At 48.1% G+C, this 22,489-nt stretch overlaps 1 protein-coding gene across 3 annotated transcripts in view; it reads left to right on the top strand.

Annotated features, from left to right (window-relative positions):
• The window catches only part of Tbc1d1 (TBC1 domain family member 1), a 190,595-nt gene that overhangs the window by 155,375 nt on the left and 12,731 nt on the right, over nucleotides 1–22,489 (top strand). For all 3 annotated transcript variants that reach the window (XM_052199412.1, XM_052199411.1, XM_052199410.1), the window contains 5 exons: nucleotides 2,169–2,330; nucleotides 9,692–9,850; nucleotides 17,046–17,290; nucleotides 18,637–18,796; nucleotides 21,123–21,292. In XM_052199412.1, coding sequence (XP_052055372.1) covers nucleotides 2,169–2,330; nucleotides 9,692–9,850; nucleotides 17,046–17,290; nucleotides 18,637–18,796; nucleotides 21,123–21,292 — 896 coding nt within the window. The remainder of the gene's footprint in view (nucleotides 1–2,168; nucleotides 2,331–9,691; nucleotides 9,851–17,045; nucleotides 17,291–18,636; nucleotides 18,797–21,122; nucleotides 21,293–22,489) is intronic.

The raw sequence follows: 22,489 nt of genomic DNA, 5'->3' as shown, positions 1-22,489 counted from the left end.
CATACATACATACACACACACACACACACTTATAAGAGGTTTAAGCTGCAGGGTTGAGTGGCTCTTGATCCTGATCTGTTTTCTGCTTTGGGAATCTATAGATACAATGCTAATTACTATTCTGGAAGCATTTCATCCGGGACAGAAGTTAACCCAGTTGTCTAAATCTGCCTCCCTGTGGCATAGATGCTTGGCGGCTGGGACTGTGGGTGTCCTTCCTTCCTAGTAACACAGACACGTGTCCTAATTTGCATTCTATTGTTGTGATAAAACACTAAAAAAAAAAAACTCTGAGCTTGGGGAGGAGAAGGGTCATTTGACCTCTAGGTCACAGCCCATCCTCAGAAGTGAGGGCAAGGGCTGAGGGCGAGGACTGAAGCAGAAAACCTGAAAAACAAAAACAAAACCAGCCAGTGCTCACACATCACACCTCTGCTGGGCACACAGCCCCCTGCTGTACTTTGCCTTGAGGTCACTTTCCCTGTATTTTAAAATAAAGCTGGGAACAGCCTAGTGGAGGACAGCCTCACCGTGACACAGGGGCGTCAGTGCTTATCAGCCTCACTCATCTAAGAGAACATTTTATGCCTAACTAGTATTACTGTGTCATGTAGTCTACAAATCCAGGGTAACACATTGCATCTTAAATTGTACTTGAAGGCCCTTTCAATTTACAAAGTTTTTCTTAAGTTTACTGTAGAAAATAATTTAAAGTATTATAATTTTTTTCTTAAATCTTTTTAGGCATGGGGGTCACTTCATTGCTGAGTCCTTGAAAGTTTACTTCCTCAGCTAGCTTACAAGGGATGGTGATAGTTTGCCAAAGAGTTTTGGGGGGACAGGATTTAGTAGTAGCCTGAGGACAGTGCCAGGAGCTTGCCCGGCCCTGTGGGTTTACCTCATAGCTGGACAGCAGTCACAGTGTCAAGTTAGTTCATGTGGCCATTGCTGTGTTGGGAAAATCACATTTCATTCTGTCCTGTTTACCTCTGTCTAGGAATGGTGTGGGCATGCAGGCTTCCGAGCAGGACTGTGAAGGCCTAGGTGTCTGCAGCTATGGGTCCTGCCTTAGCTGATAAGGCATTTCACAGGCCGCCAACTCTGGTCAGCAGTGTCCTTGGGAATCTGAGGGCACCACAACAAGACCCTTGGATTAAGATCTGGCCAAGTCCTCTTTCTGGCATCATTGTTTGGCTGTGTGGGGTCCTGCGGACTTGAGATGGCGGTCCAGTCGTTTGCTAGGCAGTGCTGGGGGCAGGACAAGCTTATGACCAAGTTCATGGCTAATGAAGCCACTGGCATTCATAGCCTAGCGCTGGCTCCAGCCAGTCTAAGGAGGCCGGGGATGGTCCTGATGTGCCAGATGTGCTGAGCTCAGCTCTACTGACATGATTCTTCGTATTGGGGAGTTTTAAAAATACACATGAGACCCAAAAGTCTTTCTTCATTGGTTTCTTTCTATTTTGTAATTTAAGTGTACATCTCAATGTGGCTTTGGTCTTTTTTGGTGAGATTCAGATTTGTGAGATGTCCCGTGAAAGGGCATCTCTGCCACAGAGACATCACTAATGGTTGTCAATACCTTCATGAGGCTCATCTCTCACTAAAGAGAAACTTAGACTATCTTAGGCTTAGTGACCGAAAGTTGCTGAGACTCTGCCATGCCAAGCCCTGGGAATAGCAGTAAGTTATTTCTGTCTTGATAGGGGGGCCAGGATTGAGCAGAAGTGGAGTATACCTTAGCAGTAAGGCCAGAAATCCCTGCCATGTGGGGTGTGTGTGTGTGTATGTGTGGTGTGGTTAAGAGAAATCAAAGCTCCAGGCAGTGGTGGCACATGCCTTTAATCCCAGCACTTGGGAGGCAGAGGCAGGAGGATCTCTGAGTTAGAAGCCGGCCTGGTCTACAGAGTGAGTTCCAGGACAGCCAGGGCTACACAGAGAAACCCTGTCTTAAAAAAAAGAGAGGGGGGAGGGGGAGAGGGAACTCCAAGCACTGACCAGGCCTGACTGCTTTAGGCTCTGGATGGGCACGGTTAGGGTGGTGTGGCCGAAGACGCCTGTTAGCCTGCGTACGAGGAGGAAAAGAGATGAGTTCAGTCAGAACTGTGCTGTCGGTTGCGTGTGCCCAGCAACTCCTACTCACCTGCCCCCCCCCCCATCTCTTCCAGCCTCTGAGAATGACTTGCTGAACAAACGCCTGAAGCTCGATTATGAAGAAATCACTCCTTGTCTTAAAGAAGTAACTGCAGTGTGGGAAAAAATGCTTAGCACTCCGGGAAGATCCAAAATTAAGTTTGACATGGAAAAAGTGCACTCAGCTGTTGGGCAGGGTAAGCTTTATCAGTTGCTATCTGGCCGGCCTCACCCTCTGCTGGGACGAGAAGGGCGGAATAAAGGGATTTGCAAGTCTAGTTTCTGTGGTAGTCTGGCCTTTTCATCTCTACTCACTGTTTTTCCAGATGTCTGATTGATTGATGTGGGTTCCGTCACCTTTCATGACCATAATTACATTAATAATTAGAATGCCTGGAAAACCAGTATGCTGCCTGTGAGCTGAATCCGTGATGAGTTAAATGGGAAGCTAAGGAGTAACTGCGGTTTCTGGCTGGTTGGGTGTCCTAGAGTGCTCAGCTCAGGCAGGTGGGCGGCCGGGTTTGGACCTCGGGCCAGGTGAGCAAGCGGCTTGGTGTGTAGCAAAGACCCACCTCTCTGGGTGAGCCCAAGATGTATTTCATTTTTACGTGTGTCTGTGTGTGTGTGTGTGTGTGTGTGTGTGTGAGTGCCCATTAAAGTTAGAGGCCCGGCATCCCTGGAAGCAGAGTTATGGGTGGTGGTTCTCATCCTGAAACCAAGGTGAGGTCCTCTGCGAGAGCAGTAAATGCTCTTAGCTGCTGAGCCTTACTCTGTGCACATGGAAGATGTGGGTGGCGATGCTGGCTGTGAAAAGTGGCCTGGGGCCCCGGGGCATGGCACCTGACTGTGTCCTAGATGGCTTCGCCTAGAGGGTGGGACACATGGCTGCCCTTCACTGTGGTCTGCCAGCCAGGATTTGCTTTGTCTGTGAGGAAGTGAGTGCAGAGCTGAGAAGAATCTGGAAATGTTTCCAGCAGTTTGTCACGGTTCCTCGAGAACCATGTGAGCGTCTCCTCACTCTGGTCCTCTCATTTGGGATTTTTGTTTTAATTGTTCCTAGTTCCCTGGGTTGACTCACTAAGTAACAGGTTTGCCATTTTCGTGGATGCGCATCATGCCGACCTTGTCCTCAGCTGTTCCTCTCCCCAGTGCCCTCCCCACGCCCCCTGCATGTCTCTCTCATTTTGTTTTGCTCTAAATCATTTTTACCATGTATTTTAAAAGCATCAGTCTGAGTCTGGTAACGTTACTAGGCGTGTAAAGTGCTTGTCCATAGGCTGTCAACCAGCGTTTGGTCCTTTGGAACCCACATGAAGGCGGGAGGAGAGAACATCTACAAAGTTATCCTCTAACTGCCACATACGTGTCATGGGACACATCCACACATACATTGTCCACATACACGAGTAATAAAAACACTAAACACATCAGGGTTTTATAAGTTAGAAGTTCTTAAAGAATAAAAAACCATATTTTAGAGCTTAATTTAGATGTATTTTTGTGATGAAGTAAAGCAGTAGTTATTTCTCTTGCCATGGGCCGTAGCAGACACTGGCGTGAACTGGGAGCCTGGCTGGAGCCTTAGTAGACACTGGCATGAGCTGGGAGACCAGCTGGGGCCTTAGTAGACACTGGTGTGAGCTGGGAGACCAGCTGGAGCTTTAGTAGACACTGGTGTGAGCTGGGAATCTGGCTGGGGCCTTAGTAGACACTGGTGTGAGCTGGGAGCCCGGCTGGGGCCTTAGTAGACACTGGTGTGAGCTGGGAGCCCGGCTGGGGCCTTAGTAGACACTGGTGTGAGCTGGGAGCCCGGCTGGGGTCTTAGTAGACACTGGTGTGAGCTGGGAGCCCGGCTGGGGCCTTAGTAGACACTGGTGTGAGCTGGGAGCCCGGCTGGGGCCTTAGTAGACACTGGTGTGAGCTGGGAGCCTGCTGAGAGCCAACTGCCTTCAGTGCTACTGAGCACGGCTCACTCTAGTTCTGAACGAGTTTTCAGGTACATGTGTACATCACAGGGTTTCCTGCAGCTGTGTCTATGTTCCAGAGGAAGCAGCCTGCATGAGTTACTCATTGCTAAGGAGGTTACTAGAACTAAACCGCGTCTTTATCAGTCTTCTTACAAAAATAAAGATTTGCTGTGTGTAATTTTAAGATGCACGCTTGTTCCTTGCCCTATACGGGCAACAGCCATCTCACCCAGTGCCCATGGCTAGCTTCCACAAACCTCTAGCGACGGCCCCGAGGCTGTGCCCTTTCTGCTGCCCACCTGAGTCTACACAAATGGAAAAAACCAGACAACCTTCGTATTTAAAAACCAGCCAGATAACTGCTGGGCGAAGAACATCCTGCTCCATCCTCCTTAGCCTCTGCCACCCGCAGAGGCTACAAACTGTCTGTCCCTGAGACCTCCTGTCTATTGCTGTTGAGCCTCTCCACAGCCTCATCCAAGTCCCTCTCCCTCTCTCTCTCTCCTGCTCTTCCTCTTGGGACCCAGAAATTCCACCTTATCCCGCCTAGCGATTGGCTTCTGCTGTCTTTATTGACCAGTTAAAATGGGGAGAAGGTTCAGCTGAGTAAGTGATCCACTCCTCTTTGCAGCAGCCCCTCCTGAGGAAGCAGAATCAAAATACAAACAGCACCAGAGCAATCCACAAACAACGATTTGTTTATTTTTTGTATGTATGATTTTCTTGCCTACATGGATGTCCGTATACAGCGTGCATGTTTGGTGCCCAAAAAAGATCAGACGAGGGTGCCAGATCCCCTGGAACTGGAGTTATAGACAGCTGTGAGCCACCATGTGGGTGCTAGAAGTCAAAGCTGAGTTCTTTGAGTGGCTAATGTCTAGCCACTGAACCGCCAGTCCCGCTCTTTTAGCCAGTGTTAAAAACGGTTCACTGTGTTGGGCGGTACCTCAGTGGCTAAAGCACTTGCTGTGCAAGTGTGAGCACTGGAGTTCACATCCTCAGAACTGTGTAAAGCCTAAACATGTGTACTAACTACCCATAAGTCCAGCACTCAAGAGGCAGACGGGATTCCCTTGGAAGACTGGCTAACCAGACTAACCTGACCTCCAGATTCAGTGAGACCCTGACTCAAAGTGGAGAGCTATTGAGGAAGACACTTGATGTCAACTTTCGGTCATTATATGCACATGCCTGAACACCTCCACCTCCCACACACACACTTAAACAACCTCATGCAAATAATTAAGTAAATAACACTTCTTACTGAGCTTTGACAGGGTGGGTTTTAATACTCATGGGCAGGTATTGCTGCCTTGACCTTCCCTTCCTATCTATTTAGGAGGCCTATGTGACAGTGGCCTTGGGCCCTCAGCCTGCAGGTGTTCTCACCATCATGCCAAGCTGCCTCTGGCTGAGGCATGTTCTTTACAGGCAGCAGCTGCCAGTGTGACCCTGGGTTGGTGTCTTTACCCCTGTATTTCTGCCTCCTGGCTGGCAGCAGGAGAAAGCCTGGCCCAACTTGCTGTTGTTGCACTGCTGTGTAATTCTGGTGGTTTCTACCCATCGTGGCTGCTGCAGATGGCCCTTCCACAGGCTGCTAGCAGGTAGATGTTTTGAAAACATAGAAAGCAGAGGTGAACACAACTCTTTCCCTTTTCATAGTAAACTAGACAGTAATCTGTCATGGCACCTCAGAAGCAATTGCCTGCTCTCTGGCAGCTGATCAGAGGTCTGGCATCTGGACATGTATTTCCTGTTCTGTTCAGTGAGGGAGATAATTGGCTCCAAGACCCTGTGGACTGGAGTTTGGCAGTGCTGATCTAGAATTTCTTTTGCCGTCTCTGATTTGGTCATTCCCTGAAAGAATGAATGCATGCAAACAGCAGAGGCTCTGTTATCCACTTTCAACACCTGAAGACTTAGCAACTTCAAACAAATGGCTACTGGTCATTTCTGTCTCAGAGTTTTTAAATGATCTTAAACCAAAACCATGATTTTGACTATTCAAGCAGAGGCTAAGTCACCTCAGAGACCGTGAGAGAGAGAACAGTCCTAGTGTGGGTGATGAGTCTTTTCCTCCTAAAAGGGATTTAGAAATGGTTCCAAGTTACCATGAGAAGGGAGAAGCAGATTAAGGAGTCGACTTGGGAAAAGAACGAATTCTGTGGAATATTAAGTCATTCAAAGTTTGATGTGCATCAAATGATTTCTTGAAAGAAAGCAAGGTACTGAATCCTAGAAGCAAATAGCTGGTTTTCTCAGATGTTGTTGCGAAGTGACCACATAAACAATCAGCAGAATGTGTCAGATGCAAACTCCACTTACCTGTTACCCAGCAATGCAATTCCCAGAAACCTGTTCTAGAAATTAGTCAGCCACAGGTTGTACGAAAAGAATGCTTATTGGCCTATGTTTTTAGAAGCTGAAACCAAAACAACGTGACCCAGCCCTGTGAGCATCCCATGTGTATTCCAGGGAAACAACACAGTGAGCATTTCCATATGTTGAGAGTAGTACAGTACTCCTGGTCTCTCACAGTTGGTACTTTCTCTACGTAGAGAAACTCCCACAATGCATTTGCAGATGTCTAGGTTATAGGTGGGTGAATGTTCCTTCTGGGTTATTTGGCCCAGTCCCATGTACCAGCCCTTGCTGATAAAATAAGCAGCGGGTCTTCTCCTTTTCCTCTCCCTCCTCTTGTTCCTCCTCCTCCTCCCCCCCCTCCCTTTCTGAAGTGTTCTGTTTGGAATGTTGGAACTGCATGTCCACTCTAGTTATAGGTGGGTTTTTGCTTTTTGTTTTTAGACCCTTTGCATTGCCAGAGTTTTTTTCTTTTACAGAAAATGCATGTACCACTTTTCACATTAGTGAAAATAAACAGTTACTTACATATGAGTTGGGTGAACTGTCTCTTGCCTAGCCAGAGTTCCCTACCTGCTGGCCTTTTGTGAGCAGGTCTCCTCTTGAATTAGGAGTAGAACAGACCTGAGTATGGGGAGGGTGTTAGGACAGTCTGAGCAAAGGCACTGAGTCTGCCTGCATGATATCTTGCTTTAAATCCCAGACTCAGCTAATCCTGCAATATGAGAGTATCTGGTATTGTCGGGTCATGTGACCAGTGCTCTTTTCCTCCCCCAAATAATTCTGACAAGATAATGAAAATGATTTAGTAATAAGAGGAAATTGGACATCTCCTCACTTGGGAAGAATTTCCAGTTTGACCGAAAGTGTTTGGTGAAAAAGCCCCTCTATAAATCACTTGTCATGCTAACTGTGTTCTAGTTGACTTTTAGTCAGGGTCTGAAGTATTACAGACTTGTCCCTTCTCTTTTTACCCACATCCCTATTGCGTGTGTGTGTGTGTGTGTGTGTGTGTGTGTGTGTGTGTGTGTGTGTGTGTGTATGTGTGTGTGTGTATGCATGTACATACACACACACACCTACCTAAGGCAGATCTGAGTAGGCATGGTAAGGAAGAAGGGAAGGAGTTAGAAGTGCTATTAGAAAGCAGCCATTAGGGTGTGCTAGTTTCCTGTTGCTATCATAGCAAATCACTACAGAATTGGTGGCTAAAACAGCACTGAGTTGGCCAGCAAGATCATTCAGTGTGTGCACATTGCAGTAGGCGTGATGAACTGAGTTCAGTCTCTCGATTCCACAAGAAGGAGAGAGCTAATTCCCGAGAATTGTCTTCTGAAAAAAGACCTGGACAGGTTCACGTTCCACAAAATTCCGTATTGGAAAGGGAAAGGGAAAGGGGACATGAAGTCAGTCCCACCGCTAACCAAGATGTTATTTTCAATTGATAGCCGTTGGCACAGGGGAATTCAGTTTTCTCCAGTGGTCTGTCGTCAAGTTCCAGGGCAGGCCCCTGCCCACAAGCAGGTGACCAACACAAAACAGACTCCATGGGTTTGGAGAGTTTTGTTTGCTATGGCTTGTTATTTCTTAGTTTCTTCTTTTTTTTTTTTATTTTTCTTTTATTTTGGCAGGTGTGTGTGTGTGTGTATGTGTGTGTGTGTTTGTATCTTTTTACTTAGAGAGGGAGAGATGAAGCTAGGGGAATGGGAGGTTCTGAGCGGAGTTGGAGGGAAAGAATATGATCAAAATGGATTGTATGAAGCATCTGTAAAAACTGGGGAGAAAAGTGAGTGACAGTGGTCTATGTGTGCTTTACACATGTGCACAATTATCGGATTATAAAGTTCACCTTGAGAGTTACCACACACACACACTTTTCTTTGACAGTTGTGAAGTCCCAAGCCAAGATGTCAGCCCCCCTGTACCTGGGCCTCCCCAGCTTCTGGTGCCTATAGCGCTCTTGACCTTAAGCTCTTCCTCTGCTTCCATGGGCACACGGGCTCCTCAGCTCAACAACTCCTGGGTGCTGCTGCCAGGGACATTTGTCTCAAGATACAAAGTCCAGGTTCTAGGCACCATGCCGTCATCCTCAGTCCTGACGTTAGGCACAACTGCAGAAACAAGGCCAATTTTAGAGATTCCAGGGGTTAGGAGATGGAAGTCCACCCTTACTCCCTGCTCAGAGTCATCAAGTTAGTGCTGAGGTAGACATTTAGAGAAAGTGTGGAATGTATGAAGAAGCACAGAGACCTTCCTTCCATTTCTCCCAAGTTGGTATACAGGGTGGAGAAAACAGCCATCCAAGGTTTGGGTCAGGCAGGAGTCAGAGCCGCACACAGTAGCTTCATGCTTAGAAAACTGTCTTTAGGCTACTCTGCAATGCGGCTTTGAATGTCCAAGGTGCCCTGACCCTCTCAAGACCTTCCTGGGTCTTTAAGGTTTGGCTTGCATGAAGGAGGCTGTGAGATCCTGGTTGCTGAGATGCAGAGGGCCAGCTCTCCTTCCCCTGAGCTCTCTGTCACTTTGATTCTCTTCCTGGTCTGTGAATTCTCCTTTCATTTCCTTGGAGCATTGTTAGTTGGCTTCAGGTTGGATCATGTCGGTTCTGGATTCCTGCCATAACTCACAGATCTGTCCTTTGCAGAGTCAAGTCAGGTCATAATGTATCTTTTGAAGGCTAGAAAGGTAAGAGGGTCATAGCCAAGGAGAGGGGGGCGGTGAGAGATGGGAGGGTGATGGAAGGAGGGGGTGAAGGCACCCTATTCTCTGCTCCTTCCTGTGCAGCTAATTCATGAGGGAACAGGAATCACATTGCATAGAGAGTAGGGGTGGCATAGTCCATCTAGTGCTTGCCTTGCAAGAGTGAAGGCCTCAGTCTGGTTCCCAGAACCCATATGAAAAGCCGGGAGCAATAGTGCCTGCTTGTGGTCCCAGTGCTCGGGACGCAGACATAGGTGCATCCATGGGACTGACTGTGATGCAGCCTAGCGAGCGGCCATGTCTGACCAACTGGAGTAGTGGATGGCGTGTGTTCCCAAGGAGCAACACCTGACATTGTCTTCCGGCCTCCATGTGCACCGGTACCCATACCCACATGCCCACACACGTCCACATGTGTGCACACCCAAAGAATCTGCAGTAATGAAACAACTCTTTTTTTTTTTTATTTTAAATCAGTGATCTGAATTCTGTGCATAAAGCCTGGTTTAATCTTTTCCACTCTGTTAAAGGTGTGCCACGTCATCACCGGGGTGAGATCTGGAAATTTCTAGCTGAGCAGTTCCACCTGAAACATCCATTTCCCAGTAAACAGCAGCCAAAGGATGTGCCCTACAAAGAGCTCTTGAAGAAGCTGACCTCTCAGCAGCACGCCATTCTTATTGACCTCGGTGAGCCTGCCCCTCCCCTCCAGACCAGAGTGCAGGGCCCGCCCCTGAGAAGTCTGGAGAGACCGTCCAGGTCATTTGGTGATCACAGATGCCCTCTGACAGCATAAGTGGCTCCCTTGTTGCATGGGGGCTGACTTGTTCTGCTTGGCATGTCGTGGATCTTCGGTGGTCATTAAGTTTGTTCATTGAAACATAAGTCTGGTTCTGTCCAGTAATTCATATTTCCAAGGGATGGTTTGCAGTACACTGAAGGAGCAACCGGGGAAACACATTGGCTTGGATTAGTTACAGGAGAAACACACTAGCTTGGTTTACTTTTAGAAGCATTCTCTGGACCGGGATGTACAAACAGAACTTGTCAGAATCATTGTAGAAAGCTGTGTGTTTGCAAGTTCATCTTGGAAAGTGGGCAGTGCCTTGTTTCGGGACTAGCTTTTAAAACACAGAAAGGAAGCAGTGTACTGGATTTGCAGTTGCCGTGGGAAAGACCTTGCTGACTTAGAATGTAATTATGTGGAACAAGAGACCCTCTGACTGTCGGTGGCTAAGCGGGGCTAGAGGCCCGGCTTCCTGCTCACAGGGCCTGTCTCGGCTGCGGGGAGCTGGCTCCGTGGCTGCAGGTCCTAGGCTGCTGGCAGAGCCTGGGCTCCCGCTTCCAGAATGCCAGTTCTGGATGCTGAGGATGTCCCCCAGGACGCCTGTCTTTGCCCAGTGCACTGCACTGGCCCCATTCTGTGGGTATTTCCCCTTGCTACAGCCACAGTGGAGATGGCGAGCTGGGTCAGGCAGGAGTCAGAGCCGCACACAGTAGCTTCATGCTTAGAAAACTGTCTTTAGGCTACTCTGCAATGCGGCTTTGAATGTCATCTTTCATAACTGTCCTGACTGTAGCTTCCCCACCTACAGGCTGGGGCTTGGGTGATTCTGCCCAGTCCACCCTTCCCAACCCACACTCTCTCTCCCTGGTACTTAACCACTACGGTGATTATTATTTATTATTCCTGCTCTTATTGTTTAATGCTAATACTTAACTTTGCCTTGAGTTGAATGCTGTATGACATTACTCAATCCATTTCTTTTAATTTTCACAACAGTACACATAGTTAAGTGCAGAGGGGTTGCATACCTTGTTCATGATCTCATAACTAACTTGCCAGTGAGCAGTATGGCATAAGAACTGTGTTCCTCTGCTCCTAAGCCCCGCCTCTGCTCAGCAGGATGGAGCCCTGCATGGGCTGCACTTGGGCTGTATTATAGTCTACTCTCAACTCCAAGGGCGGTGCCCGCATGTAGTAGGTGCTCAATGTATCTTTCTGCCATGTTGATGGTGAGGCACTGTGCTCTCACACACCTCCCACAGCTTGTCCTAAAACAGGAGGAAACTGAGGCACTGAACGGTCAGGTTGCATGGTCATCAGTGCAGAGATGCTGGGACCTACCTGCCATCATTCTGACAGCCCCAAGACTTCAAAGCTATATGGGCTCCATGATGCTAAGGAGCTGTTAGCACTGCGCAGGGGAAGGGCGAGGCTGACGAGCATGGCCAATCTCCAGCCAAGCCCATGGCCTGGTGACCCCGAGGATGATATCTATCCATTGGTAGGAGTTGAATTTGTTCATGCGGTAAGTAGATGGCGTCATGTTCCTGTTCTGTGAGCTGAGCTGAAAACTGAACTGGGGGTGGGGGAGTGGAGAGGAATGGCAGGTCAGCACAGGAGGAGAGGAAACAAGAGATGTCACTCTCTGTTTTGCATTTTCTTCCTTTGGCTTCCAGTCTACACTGCCCTCACTCTTCCCGGATATGGCCAGCCCTCTGCCTCTGACTGCTTGGATGTCACCCCTTTTGTGCAGAAAGAGAATGAAGTCCAGATTGGCCACGTTCCCCCACCCCGCCCCCATCCCCCCACCAGCCAGCCCTCTCCCTAGGAAGCACTGCTTGTCTGGGCCCCAGCTCACTGGCCTTTCCCCTAGAAAACAGCCTGATTCACATCCTCTCTGCCCCTGTTCAGCCCCACCCTCTCCCTTCTGCTCCCAAGGCCAGCGGCGCCCAGCCTCCACTCTGTTGACCCTTCTCTTTCCTCACCTCTGGCCCAGTGCTGGCCTGTCCGCCACTTTGGATGACCTCCAAACATCCTCCCAGGGCCCTGAAGAGCCTCTATTTGTAGTAATCTGTGTCCCAACTTACCTCTACCAGGGCCCTAGGATTTATCCAGGGACCCTGCCAGTAGCAGCTTTTGCTCTATGTGAACCAGAAATTCTGATTGCTGGCCTAGACCCAGTAGTGAAGTCTGGGTGCCCTTCTACAGGGCTCCTGTTCTACTGTGAGTTGACATCAAGTAGGTCTAGATGGTAGGCCTCCAGCTCTGGCTATGACAAATGTCACCATCTTTTGTTTAGTCCACACTGTGTATCTTGTCTAGTCTGTGTATTCCGTCTGACTGTGCCAGTCTGGGCCCAGTAGAGGGGTGTGGTAGAGAGCGAGGGCACGTTCCATTTCTTTCCTACAGTGAGCAGCTGGAAGAAGAGCGCCATTGAGGGGAAGGATTTTGGCTTTTCAGTGGTTTGTTTTTCGTTTCTTGCTTTATTCTATGAAACTGGCTTTTTGCTTAAACAGCTTTTTCTAAGATGTGTTCCTTCTAAGAATAAAAATAGTAGACTTTATAGTTTGGTCATATTCTCTAGTTTACAAAATGTGATTTCAGCTGTGGCCTGACTTCATCTTTACACAGCCTGGTGTGGACTGTGTGGCCCAAGAACTGGAGGGGGCGCTTTGACAGCTTTGCAGGGCTCCTTAGTCTCTGCCTCGGTGCCTGTAGTCCTGGCTGCTTCCTGCTTTCTTACATCTTGCCCTCCCTCTGCCTGTCCCCAGCACAGACTGCAGTCTGCCGGGAGAAAGCTGCTCTCAGGCTCAGCATGTGCCATGTGGTGGCCTGGCCTTCTGCTCTGTGGGTCTCCATCCTGAGTAGATGGCGTGGGCTGCCAAGGTCCTGCCTTGTGCCTGTGGCTCCTGCTCGCTTCCTGACGCTGTACTGGAGGATAGTGGGTCCCAGACCCTCCTCGGCCCTTCCTAGCTCACCAGCACGTGACTCTCCCTGGTGACTGCAGCCTCTCCTGTGGTGGGAGGACTAGTGGGAAGAACGCAGTCCAGTCCAGACACAGGGATCCCATTACGTCACAGCAGGAGCTGACAGGAGCCGAAACTGCTTCTCCATCAGCTGGTCCTTACGGTCCCATTACTGTGATTGTTATCATGTGTAAAGCTGTGGCACTCTGTGGACTCTCCGAAGATCCTTTGAGTCTCTCAGTGGATCTCTCCGAGGCAGCTTTACTGTTCTTTTCCTGAGCCAGGATCTCACGGTCTTAGCCTAAGATCACTCTGCTTCAGCCCAGTATAGGTGTGCTGCCATTTCTGATGTCAGAATACTATTGGTTTTTTTCTTTAAGTTTTATGTATGTAATGTATATCTGCTTGTGCACCTGCATACCAGAAGGGAGCATCAGATTTCATTTTGAGATGGCTGTGAGCCATCATGTGGTTCCTGGGAATTAACTCAGGACCTCAGGAAGGGCAGCCAGTGCTCCTAACTGCTGAGTCATCTCTCCAGCCCAAAAATACTCTTGTTGATGAGCTTCTTAGAGAAACAGTGAAACCCAGACCCCCTGCCGGCTACAAGCAGAGCACATGTCCAGAAGAGTCACTCAGGTACAGGATCCAGGTTAGGTGCTATCATGGATTCTCTTTCCACTAAATATATGTTTTAACCAGAGACCTCAAACCTGAGAAAGAAAGAATTCCTCCCCCCTCCCTTTTAGAATTCATAAAAGATGAGTAGGCCTTCATTGTTAATTGTAAAACAGGTGAAAAACCTTGATGGAAAAGACAGAAGCATGCCTAGAATTTGTCATGCATTCACACTAGCCTGTCTGTCCAGTTTGAGTCTAAATTCTGTTCTTTGGAAGTCACAGTTCCAGACTCTAATAAATTCCTGTACCAACAACAGTACGAATTATCCCAGAGTGTGCAACTCTGATATTATGGAGATCTCAACGTAAGCTCAATTTTGTTTGGTCATCTAAATACACCCTGGGTGGTGCTTAGTGTCAGTTGTCAATGTGACACAATCTGTAATCACCAGGGAGACCAGCCAGCCTCTAGGCATGCCTATGGGGACTTATCTTTATTATAATTAATCCGTGTGTGAGGACCTGGCTGTCTACAGGGTGACCAGGAACGTTCTCTGGGCTGGAGACCCTAAACTGTGTGAAATGCAGAGAATGAGCTAGACACTAACATGCACTAACTAGACACTCACTAGCAGGAGTGCACACACTCCGAGTGCACTCACTCCCATGCACGCACTCGCTGCTCTTCTCTGACCTTGGACATAGCCTGATCCACTGCTTCCAGCCCCTGCTGCCTCGACTTCCCTCCCATGCTGGAGTACACCTCCACTGTGAAGTAAAATAAGTCCTTTCTCCCAAGTTGCTTTTGTCAGAGGATTTATCCCAGCAGCAGCAGCAGCAGCAGCAGATGCTAAGTTGCCTGTAACCCCAGGGATGGAAGTCGTGTGAGTGCGAGATGGGTGAAGCAGAGTGCACTTTCATTCCTTCACAGACAGTAAAGCCTTCCTGCGCCCGCCTGTTCCCTCGCTCACTCACTCGTCAGACAGTGGTCTGCCAGCCAGTGGTAGCAGCCATCGAAAGATGTCTAGTGTTTAGTAGTCGGTGTCAAGACTCCCACAGTATTCAGGCTGAAGCTGCCACCCTGAAATCCTGTGAAAACCTGGCTGTCACAGATGCTCACATGCCGAGCCCCAAGAGCAGGTCCCAGCAGTCACTGCTCACTCTGATGCTTCTGGAAGCAGGGCGCTTAGAGCTCAGATGGTGTCACTGGCTGCAATGGTGAAGGGTCGTCTGGAGCAGCTAGATACACTGAGCACTTTAGGAGGCACACAGCCCGAAGGACGACGTCTGGTGTCTAGCTCTGTCACTTTCACCTCGTGCCTTTGAGACAAGGTCTCTCTCTGAAGCTGGAGCTGGGCTGGTGGCCAGCAAGCCCCAGTTCGGTCCCCACCCACCCACAGTGCTGCAGCTACAGGCAATGCATGTGAGCATGCCCAGTGTTCTATGCGCGTTCTGGGGTTTGAACTCAGTTCTCTGTGCTTTTGTACAGCAAATGCTCTTACCCTCTGAACCTTCTCCCTGGTCTGCAGGAGTTCCTTTGTGCCCTTTTGACAGTTTCCATTTAACAATCTCTTTTGGTGTATGAAAGTAGCCTCCTCTGAACAGAGATTGAAAGAGCCTGCAGTTGTCTACCTCATGGTAGATTATAAAGTGTAGTTTACTAAGGAAGGAAGTCCCTTTATTCCGATGGATTTGCCAAGGATTCCTCAGTTCTACTTACCCTTCTCTGGCAAGGGTCTTTCAGATCCCGTGCTCTACCTAGTGGGTATTCTGCCTGACTTGTTGCAGGAGACACTTGGCCCTGGACTTTCATTTTGCTATTTCTGAAGTTTGGACCGACCAACAGAGCAACCCACCGGCAGTGTTTTGTTGATAGCTATCAGCTTTGAGTGAGCAGCGAGGTACGCCGTGGAGAGACATCACACAAGGCTCAGGCTCTGCTTCAGTGGGGTCTCCATAAGGTCTCCTGAGCTATGTCCTCCCTCCTTCCTGGTGCTGCCGTAATGCCATCTGACCACCTTCTGACCGTGGCTGGAGGGCTGCCACACTGGCTTCATGAGAGTGGGTTGTCCAGGAAATGTTCTTGGTCCAAGTGGCCTAGTCTCTCCCCTGTAGCTGGCCTTGCCCTCCCTCCGTGCTGGATTGGCAGCTGGGGAGGTGGGTGAGCTGTGCTGACCTAACTGGGGAGGGCAGGGTCAGGATTTTCTGTTTTAAAATCAAATAGCCCAAAGAGCTTTGGCTTATTTGGAAAATGTTGTGTTAATTATTAACTTAACATTAGAAATTAAAACTGACAAAGTTAAAAATTCTTAAGTTTTTATTTTAAAATGTCTATAATAAACTCATTATATAAACATCCAATGAAAAACAACCGTTTTCCAAAAGAAAATCGGTGATGACTGTGACATTATGTTGTAGTTTTTAAATATCTTTCATAGCTTATTTAATAAATCATCTGGATTATCAAATTATCTTCATCTAGCTTGTAGTTATATTCTTTAGAGTAAACAAAGAAAAAAACTGACTATAGTTATAAAAAGAAAGGTTTTGAGGCTGGAGAGATGGCTCAGTAGTTAAGAGGACAGGCTGTTCTTCCAGAGGACCTAGGTTCAACTCCCAGCACCTACATGGTAGCTCACAACTGTTTGTAAATCCGGTTTCAGGTACTCTAACACCCTCATACATACATACATACATACATACATACATACATACATACATACATGCATACATACATACATAATCAGGCAGAACACCAATTAGATATTAGAACACATGAAATTAGGGAGGGGGAGGAAGGGAGAGAGAGGCAGACCTATGAACCCTAAACTAGCTTCCCAGAGCCCAGGATCCCCTGGCTGTAACAGAAGCCCAGGAGTGGTCGCACAGAGCTAGAAGAAGGCCAGACAGTGGGAAGATGAGAGCGCCCAGCTGCTTCCAGCCTGGCAGCCTCAGCTTGGTGCCAGAACCTACAAAGCTGAGAGAGGGAGAACTGACTGGCTCTTCCAGGCTGTTCCGACTGTCACATGTGAGCTGTGTATACCTTTGACTTAACCAATAAATAAGTAGATAATTTTTTTAAAAAAAGGGGGGCAGGGAGAGGAATCCAAGCTGTAAAGGACTATCCCATGTGTGTGGGACCTGGTAAGGGAATAGGAATGAAGTGAGGGGGTGCTGGACTGTTTTCTGTGAGGCTAGCTGGTCTACACAGCAAATTGGAGGCCAACCTGCTCTACACAGCAAGTTCCAGGCTAGCCAGAGTTACAAACTCAGAGCCAATCTCAAAACCAAATAAACTAAACACTACAAAACTCGCTAAGTTGCTGGTTTTCATTGCAAGTATTGCTCTAGGACCCACTAGCCGACTCTGCTCACCTATCAGAGGTGGTACTAAAGCACACTGATGTTACGACCCATCACCCAAAGATCTCGTTCCCTCAACCTGAGCATGTTGCAGTTCTGGTTCTGTGGGCCTCTTGTATGTTACACCTGACTTGTATTCTTTTCCCAGGGCGAACCTTTCCCACACATCCATACTTCTCTGCTCAGCTCGGAGCCGGTCAGCTCTCACTTTACAACATCCTGAAGGCCTACTCACTTCTGGACCAGGAAGTTGGATACTGTCAAGGGCTCAGCTTTGTGGCGGGCATTTTGCTTCTTCATATGAGTGAGGAAGAGGCGTTCAAGATGCTCAAGTTCCTGATGTTTGACATGGGGCTGCGGAAACAGTACCGGCCAGACATGATTATTCTACAGGTACCAGCATCCTTGTAATGAAAAGATGCCGAAGCTGTGATCTGTTCTATTTTCTGCCTGGGATCCTCTCCATCCACTGTCATCCAGTGTTCAGCTCCACTGTCGTGAACCAGAGCTCCTCCTGCCTGTGTTGATGCTGGGTCCATCACTTCCACTCTTGACAAACCATTTCATTCTGTCTTGTCTCACGCCTTCAGGACAACACATTTCTGGCCATAAATCACCCCAGTTATTTACTTCCTACCTTCGCATGTCCTGATTTTCTTAATGAGAGAAAATTTTGTTGAGTTATACCCCTAGCTACTAGCAGTTCCTGGAATGGAATAGAAACCCTGTCAGTATTTGATTTATGAACAAGTTCATCAAAAGAAAAGCAAGCTGGGCTTGGTGCTGTAAGCCCACGTTTAGGAGGCTGAGGCAGAAGAATTCAAAGTCGTAGGCTGTTTTGGTCTATATAGTGAGTTTACCCTTACTTGAGCTCCATGGTAAGACCCCATCTCAAAAACACAGAGAAGTCTAGGGATGTAGCACAGTGGTTGAGTGTTTTCCCAGCATATGGTCAAGTCCTGGGTTCTAGCCTCAGCTCCTAGGCAGGGAGGGAGGGAGGAAGACCAGACACAGCAGTGTAGCCAGCTCCTCAAGCACTGTGTGTGCCACTTTCCAGAGGAGGAGGAAGCTCTGGACCCTGAGCTGGGAGTGTCGTAGCATTGCGTAGCTGTTCTTCCATTCATTTCCCAGCAAGATTCCATAGAATGTACCATTAGAGCTAAGGTCGACTTTGGTACATATTTATTTGAAAATACCAGTGTGCGTTATTAAAGGTTCATTTGGTTCTTCCTGGAGGCTTGAACTCTGTGAGCGTGAATCTCATACAGGGAAGCTAGTCACGGTAAGATGTGACTCTCACCCTGTCTGTAGACCAATGGTGGGAGTTCAGAGGGAACTGACTGTGGAGCACAGACAGTAGGTTCACTCTGGAACCATGATGAAGGGGCCCCTGGCTCACTCCTAGCACGAGTTTTTTGTTCTAAATTCCCCTTGGTTAGTTTTTCTAAGAATGTAAGGGAATCGTTTAGCTGTTCATACAGGCAGTCAGTTAGGGTCTCTTAGCTGGGGAACACAAGGGGGCGGCAGTGGGAGTGGAAGCCGGCTCAGGTTAGCTCTAGACTGCTACTCACTAAATGGGAGCCTGTTCCCAGAAGCCCTGGTGGATGCGCCTAGGTCAGTGGATACCCTAAGCCGAATGGAGAATCAACAGGGCTAAAAAACCCCTCCACCCCAGGAGATGAGTAAGGCTATACATGTTGTCGTTAGTTCCCAACCCCTGTGGATGTGTGTTCCTATAGATCCAGATGTACCAGCTGTCACGGCTCCTCCATGATTACCACAGAGACCTCTACAACCACCTGGAAGAGCAGGAGATCGGCCCCAGCCTCTACGCAGCTCCCTGGTTCCTCACGGTGTTCGCCTCACAGTTCCCACTCGGCTTTGTAGCCAGAGTCTTCGGTGAGCTTCCTCCATCGTCTGCCAGCCGGCGTTCTCCTGTCAGGAGCAGCGTTATTGCTACCCTGGGCTAGTTGGCTTGGTTTTTATAGTTATCTAGTCAAGCTTGATATGGAGACTTTTAAGTCCCGTTTAACTTTTGGTGACCCTGGCCTGGCCTAGGAGTCCTCCTCATCTCTTGAGTGAAGGGCAGGTCCTGCACACAGGCTCTCCCGTCAGTCACCTCTCCTACTTTCAAACACATGCAGTTACACTTTAGAGATTTATTTTAGAGCCTGAGAGGATATTTGTGTGTGCACTTATTACTCATGGATGTGGGTGGTACCCAGGGATGTACCAGGTATCTTTCAGTTTTCTTGTGGGTGCTAGGGTTCCAGACCCAGGTCCTCTTGCTTCTATGACAAGTGCTTATCATCTCTGCAGCCCCTTAGAAAGCGTCCTAAGGGATTATTTGCAAACACTGTTCGTAGACTATTTTGTGTATACTTTGACTAGACATAATTCTAAATTCTAAAAATGTCAAAACTTTCTTCATGTTTTTTTAAATTTATTTTTATATGTATATGTGTATGCCGGTGTGAGTGTCTGCCGTGCGTATGTTAATGTGCAAGAGGCCAGCAAAGCGCTGAACTGGAATTAAAGAGAGCGTGAGCTGTCTGACATGGGGTGCTAGGGATTGAACTTGTATCCTCTGGAAGAGCAGAACACGCTCTTAAGCACTGAGCATTTATCATCTCCCCCAAACACTCGTCTCTGAGTGAGCCTCTGCTTCCTTCCTCCTCTCCCAGCACAGTGCTGGACAATTACCTTGATCTCTTTGTCCACAGGGACCTTTGAAGACCCCCCTCTGACAGGAATCTGTATTTTTAAAATGCTATGACCCTCTTTTGCATAACTCTCTTCCCAGATTGAATTACTACAGTAAACTAGAGAGTAAAATTTATTTTACAGTTAGGCAAATTGTGAGATTTTTATGACATTCAGACCATAGGTAAGAAAAATAAAAACCTTGGGCCCGGTGTGATGGCTCACACCTTTAATCCCACCACTCTGGGAAGCAGAGGCAGGCAGGCAGGCAGGCAGATCACTATCAGTTCGAATCCAGCCTGGTCTACAAAGCAAGCTCTGAGACAGCCAGCTCTGTTATACAGAGAAACCTGTTTCAAAAATAAATAAATAAAAATAAAAGCCTCAAAACTGGGTGCTAGCTATACCGACAAAAGAGTTCCAAGGATGTATCTCTAGCTGTGGGCTTCAGTTCTTGCCAATAACTTCTGAGTTTTTGTTTCCTGTACCTTGGAAATGGAAAAACCCAGCCTGACCCCACCCCCTTACCCTTTCTCTTAATACTTTTGCTTGCTCTGTGGGTCATGTGAGGACTCCAAGGAGCAGGGCAGGGAGGTGGCTGTTGATAGGCTGAAAGCAGCAGAGAAGTTGAATTCCATGGTTTGTGGGGAAACTGCCAGGGGGGCTGCGCTGAGCACAGCTGCCAGGGATGAGCGGCGCCCCTGCCTGTTCCAAGCGGGGCTCCACCTGCAGGGACAGTGCTGGGCTCTGGGGCAGCGTTTTATTTGGACCTGGGAAAACAGCCCCCTCCCTGGAGAGGAGAGCCTTTCTGCTGCAGAATCGCTTAGAGCTCTGTGCAACGCGTTCTCGTGACTTAAATTCTAATAATAAAAGCTGAAACCAGTTCAGGCAGGATGTTTTTCTCTGAAGGAGTGATGAGTCTTCGAGTTTTATATACAGTGTGCCTAAAAATGCCAATGTCTGCAAAATTCCTGGAGCCCACAGCTCCCTGCTGTTCTAGTAGCTTCCTGTCTGACTAACAAGGGCTCCTGGGAGTGCAGGCAGGAAGCAGGGGCCCAAAGAAGGCTCTGTGCTGTGATGTCACACCAGGTGCTTTTGCATAGCCCCCCTCAACCGGTTCCACTAGAAAGGGAGATTTCTCCAGCTGTTCTTAGTGGCCATGAAGCCTGCTTGACCCCAGGCTGCGAGGACTTAAGTTGCATGCGCTTGCCGTCCAGGCTCCTAGACATGTCTGGCCTGGGACTTTTTTCATTATTTACCCTTTAAATCCAGATAAATCCTAAAGCAAATGAACCTTTGTCAACAGTTCTCTGTTTTATCCATGAATAGGTGACTGCCAGTTTGCAAAGTCAACAAGCTGGCTCGGCAGCTGAGGGGTTTGGCCGCCGAGCCATGGTGGAACCAGCATGAGTTCAGTCCCGACATGAGTTCCGTTTAGAACCCGCATGATGGAGGGAGAGAACACAGTGGTATTCAGCCAGGAACTGGCAGGATTTAACTCTGCATTTCTATGTCTTCCTAGATATGATCTTTCTTCAGGGATCAGAGGTCATATTTAAAGTAGCTTTGAGTCTTTTGGGGAGCCATAAGCCCTTGATTCTGCAGCATGAGAACCTGGAAACCATAGTGGACTTCATCAAGAACACACTTCCCAACCTGGGCCTGGTGCAGATGGAGAAGACCATCAGCCAGGTATGGACACGGGGCTTTCCAGACCCCTGCTGAGGCACCCGAGAAGGAATGGCTGGCTTCTCAGCACTGTCCTCCAGGTGGCATCTTGCCCGATGCCTGGCACATGGAAGGCACATCACAGATATGTATCAAAAGATAAAATGCATGGCGGCCTGTATGTTGTGTGTATGAATGACAAAAGGCACTAGGAATCCAGGTATGATTGCGTGCACAAGTCATCAGTAGTTTATGACAGTAAGAGGCTTCCATCCTTGTCACGGCTCTTCTGAAATCCATACATGGGTAGGGTACAGGATTTTGTTTAAATGAATGCACTGGTTTTTCTTCTCAGTGGTACCAGTTATGATGTTCAGAAAGTATAACTTTTCTGTAATCAAGAATCTTTCATCAATCTACTGTATGTCATTCTTTTGATGTTCTATTGTTAATATTGTTGGCAAGTTTTGGCATCTCTAGTTCTCAAATACAGTAGCACCATTACTCTGAAATAGTGACTGTTTTATGTAATTTATGGGAATTACAACTAAGAGTAAATTATTATGAATGGTTTGGGTTAGGTGTGGAAGCTAACTTCGGTTCTGTAGAATGAGGACTTTTCCAGTAAAGATTGTTGATGATAAAAGATGAAGATATTTAGAGGGGAGGGTCACCAACAGAAGTGTCCAGAGCCTGTATGACCGAGAGAAACAGAACCAATAGACTAATAATTATAAGACAGGGAATATTAAATTGGCTTGCATGATTGGAAACTAGGTAGTTTAATTGTCATCTGCCTACTGTTGAGCCAGAGAATCTATTAGCTGTTCAGTTTACACAGTCAGAAGTCCCAGAGAAATGGTGATACAGTCAGAATCCTCAGCTAGGTCTAGAGCCTCCTGGAGACTTGTGGGTTGAAGGCCAAAGGAGCTGGGGTCTGGGAGTGGCTGTGGGTAGCAGCCGAGGTGACGATGACTCCTCCTCCTCCTTTCCTCCCCCCCCACCCCCCAGAGTCTCATTGTGTAGCCCTGGCTACCTTGAAATTTACTCTGTAGACCAGGCTGGCACTGTCACAGAGATCAGCTCGCCTCTGACTCCTGAGTGCTCTGATTAAAGGCTTCCCCCTCGTTTTGCGTGTGTGTGCCTGGCCCCAGCCTGTTGCTTGCACGGCTCACATTCAGGGCCAGGCTTTCTTCCTGGGCTGTTCTGCCATAGACCAGT

This window comes from Apodemus sylvaticus, chromosome 11 (genome assembly GCF_947179515.1).
Source record: "Apodemus sylvaticus chromosome 11, mApoSyl1.1, whole genome shotgun sequence".
Classification (NCBI taxonomy): Eukaryota; Metazoa; Chordata; class Mammalia; order Rodentia; family Muridae; genus Apodemus; species Apodemus sylvaticus.
This window is presented reverse-complemented; position numbering and strand designations above follow the sequence as displayed.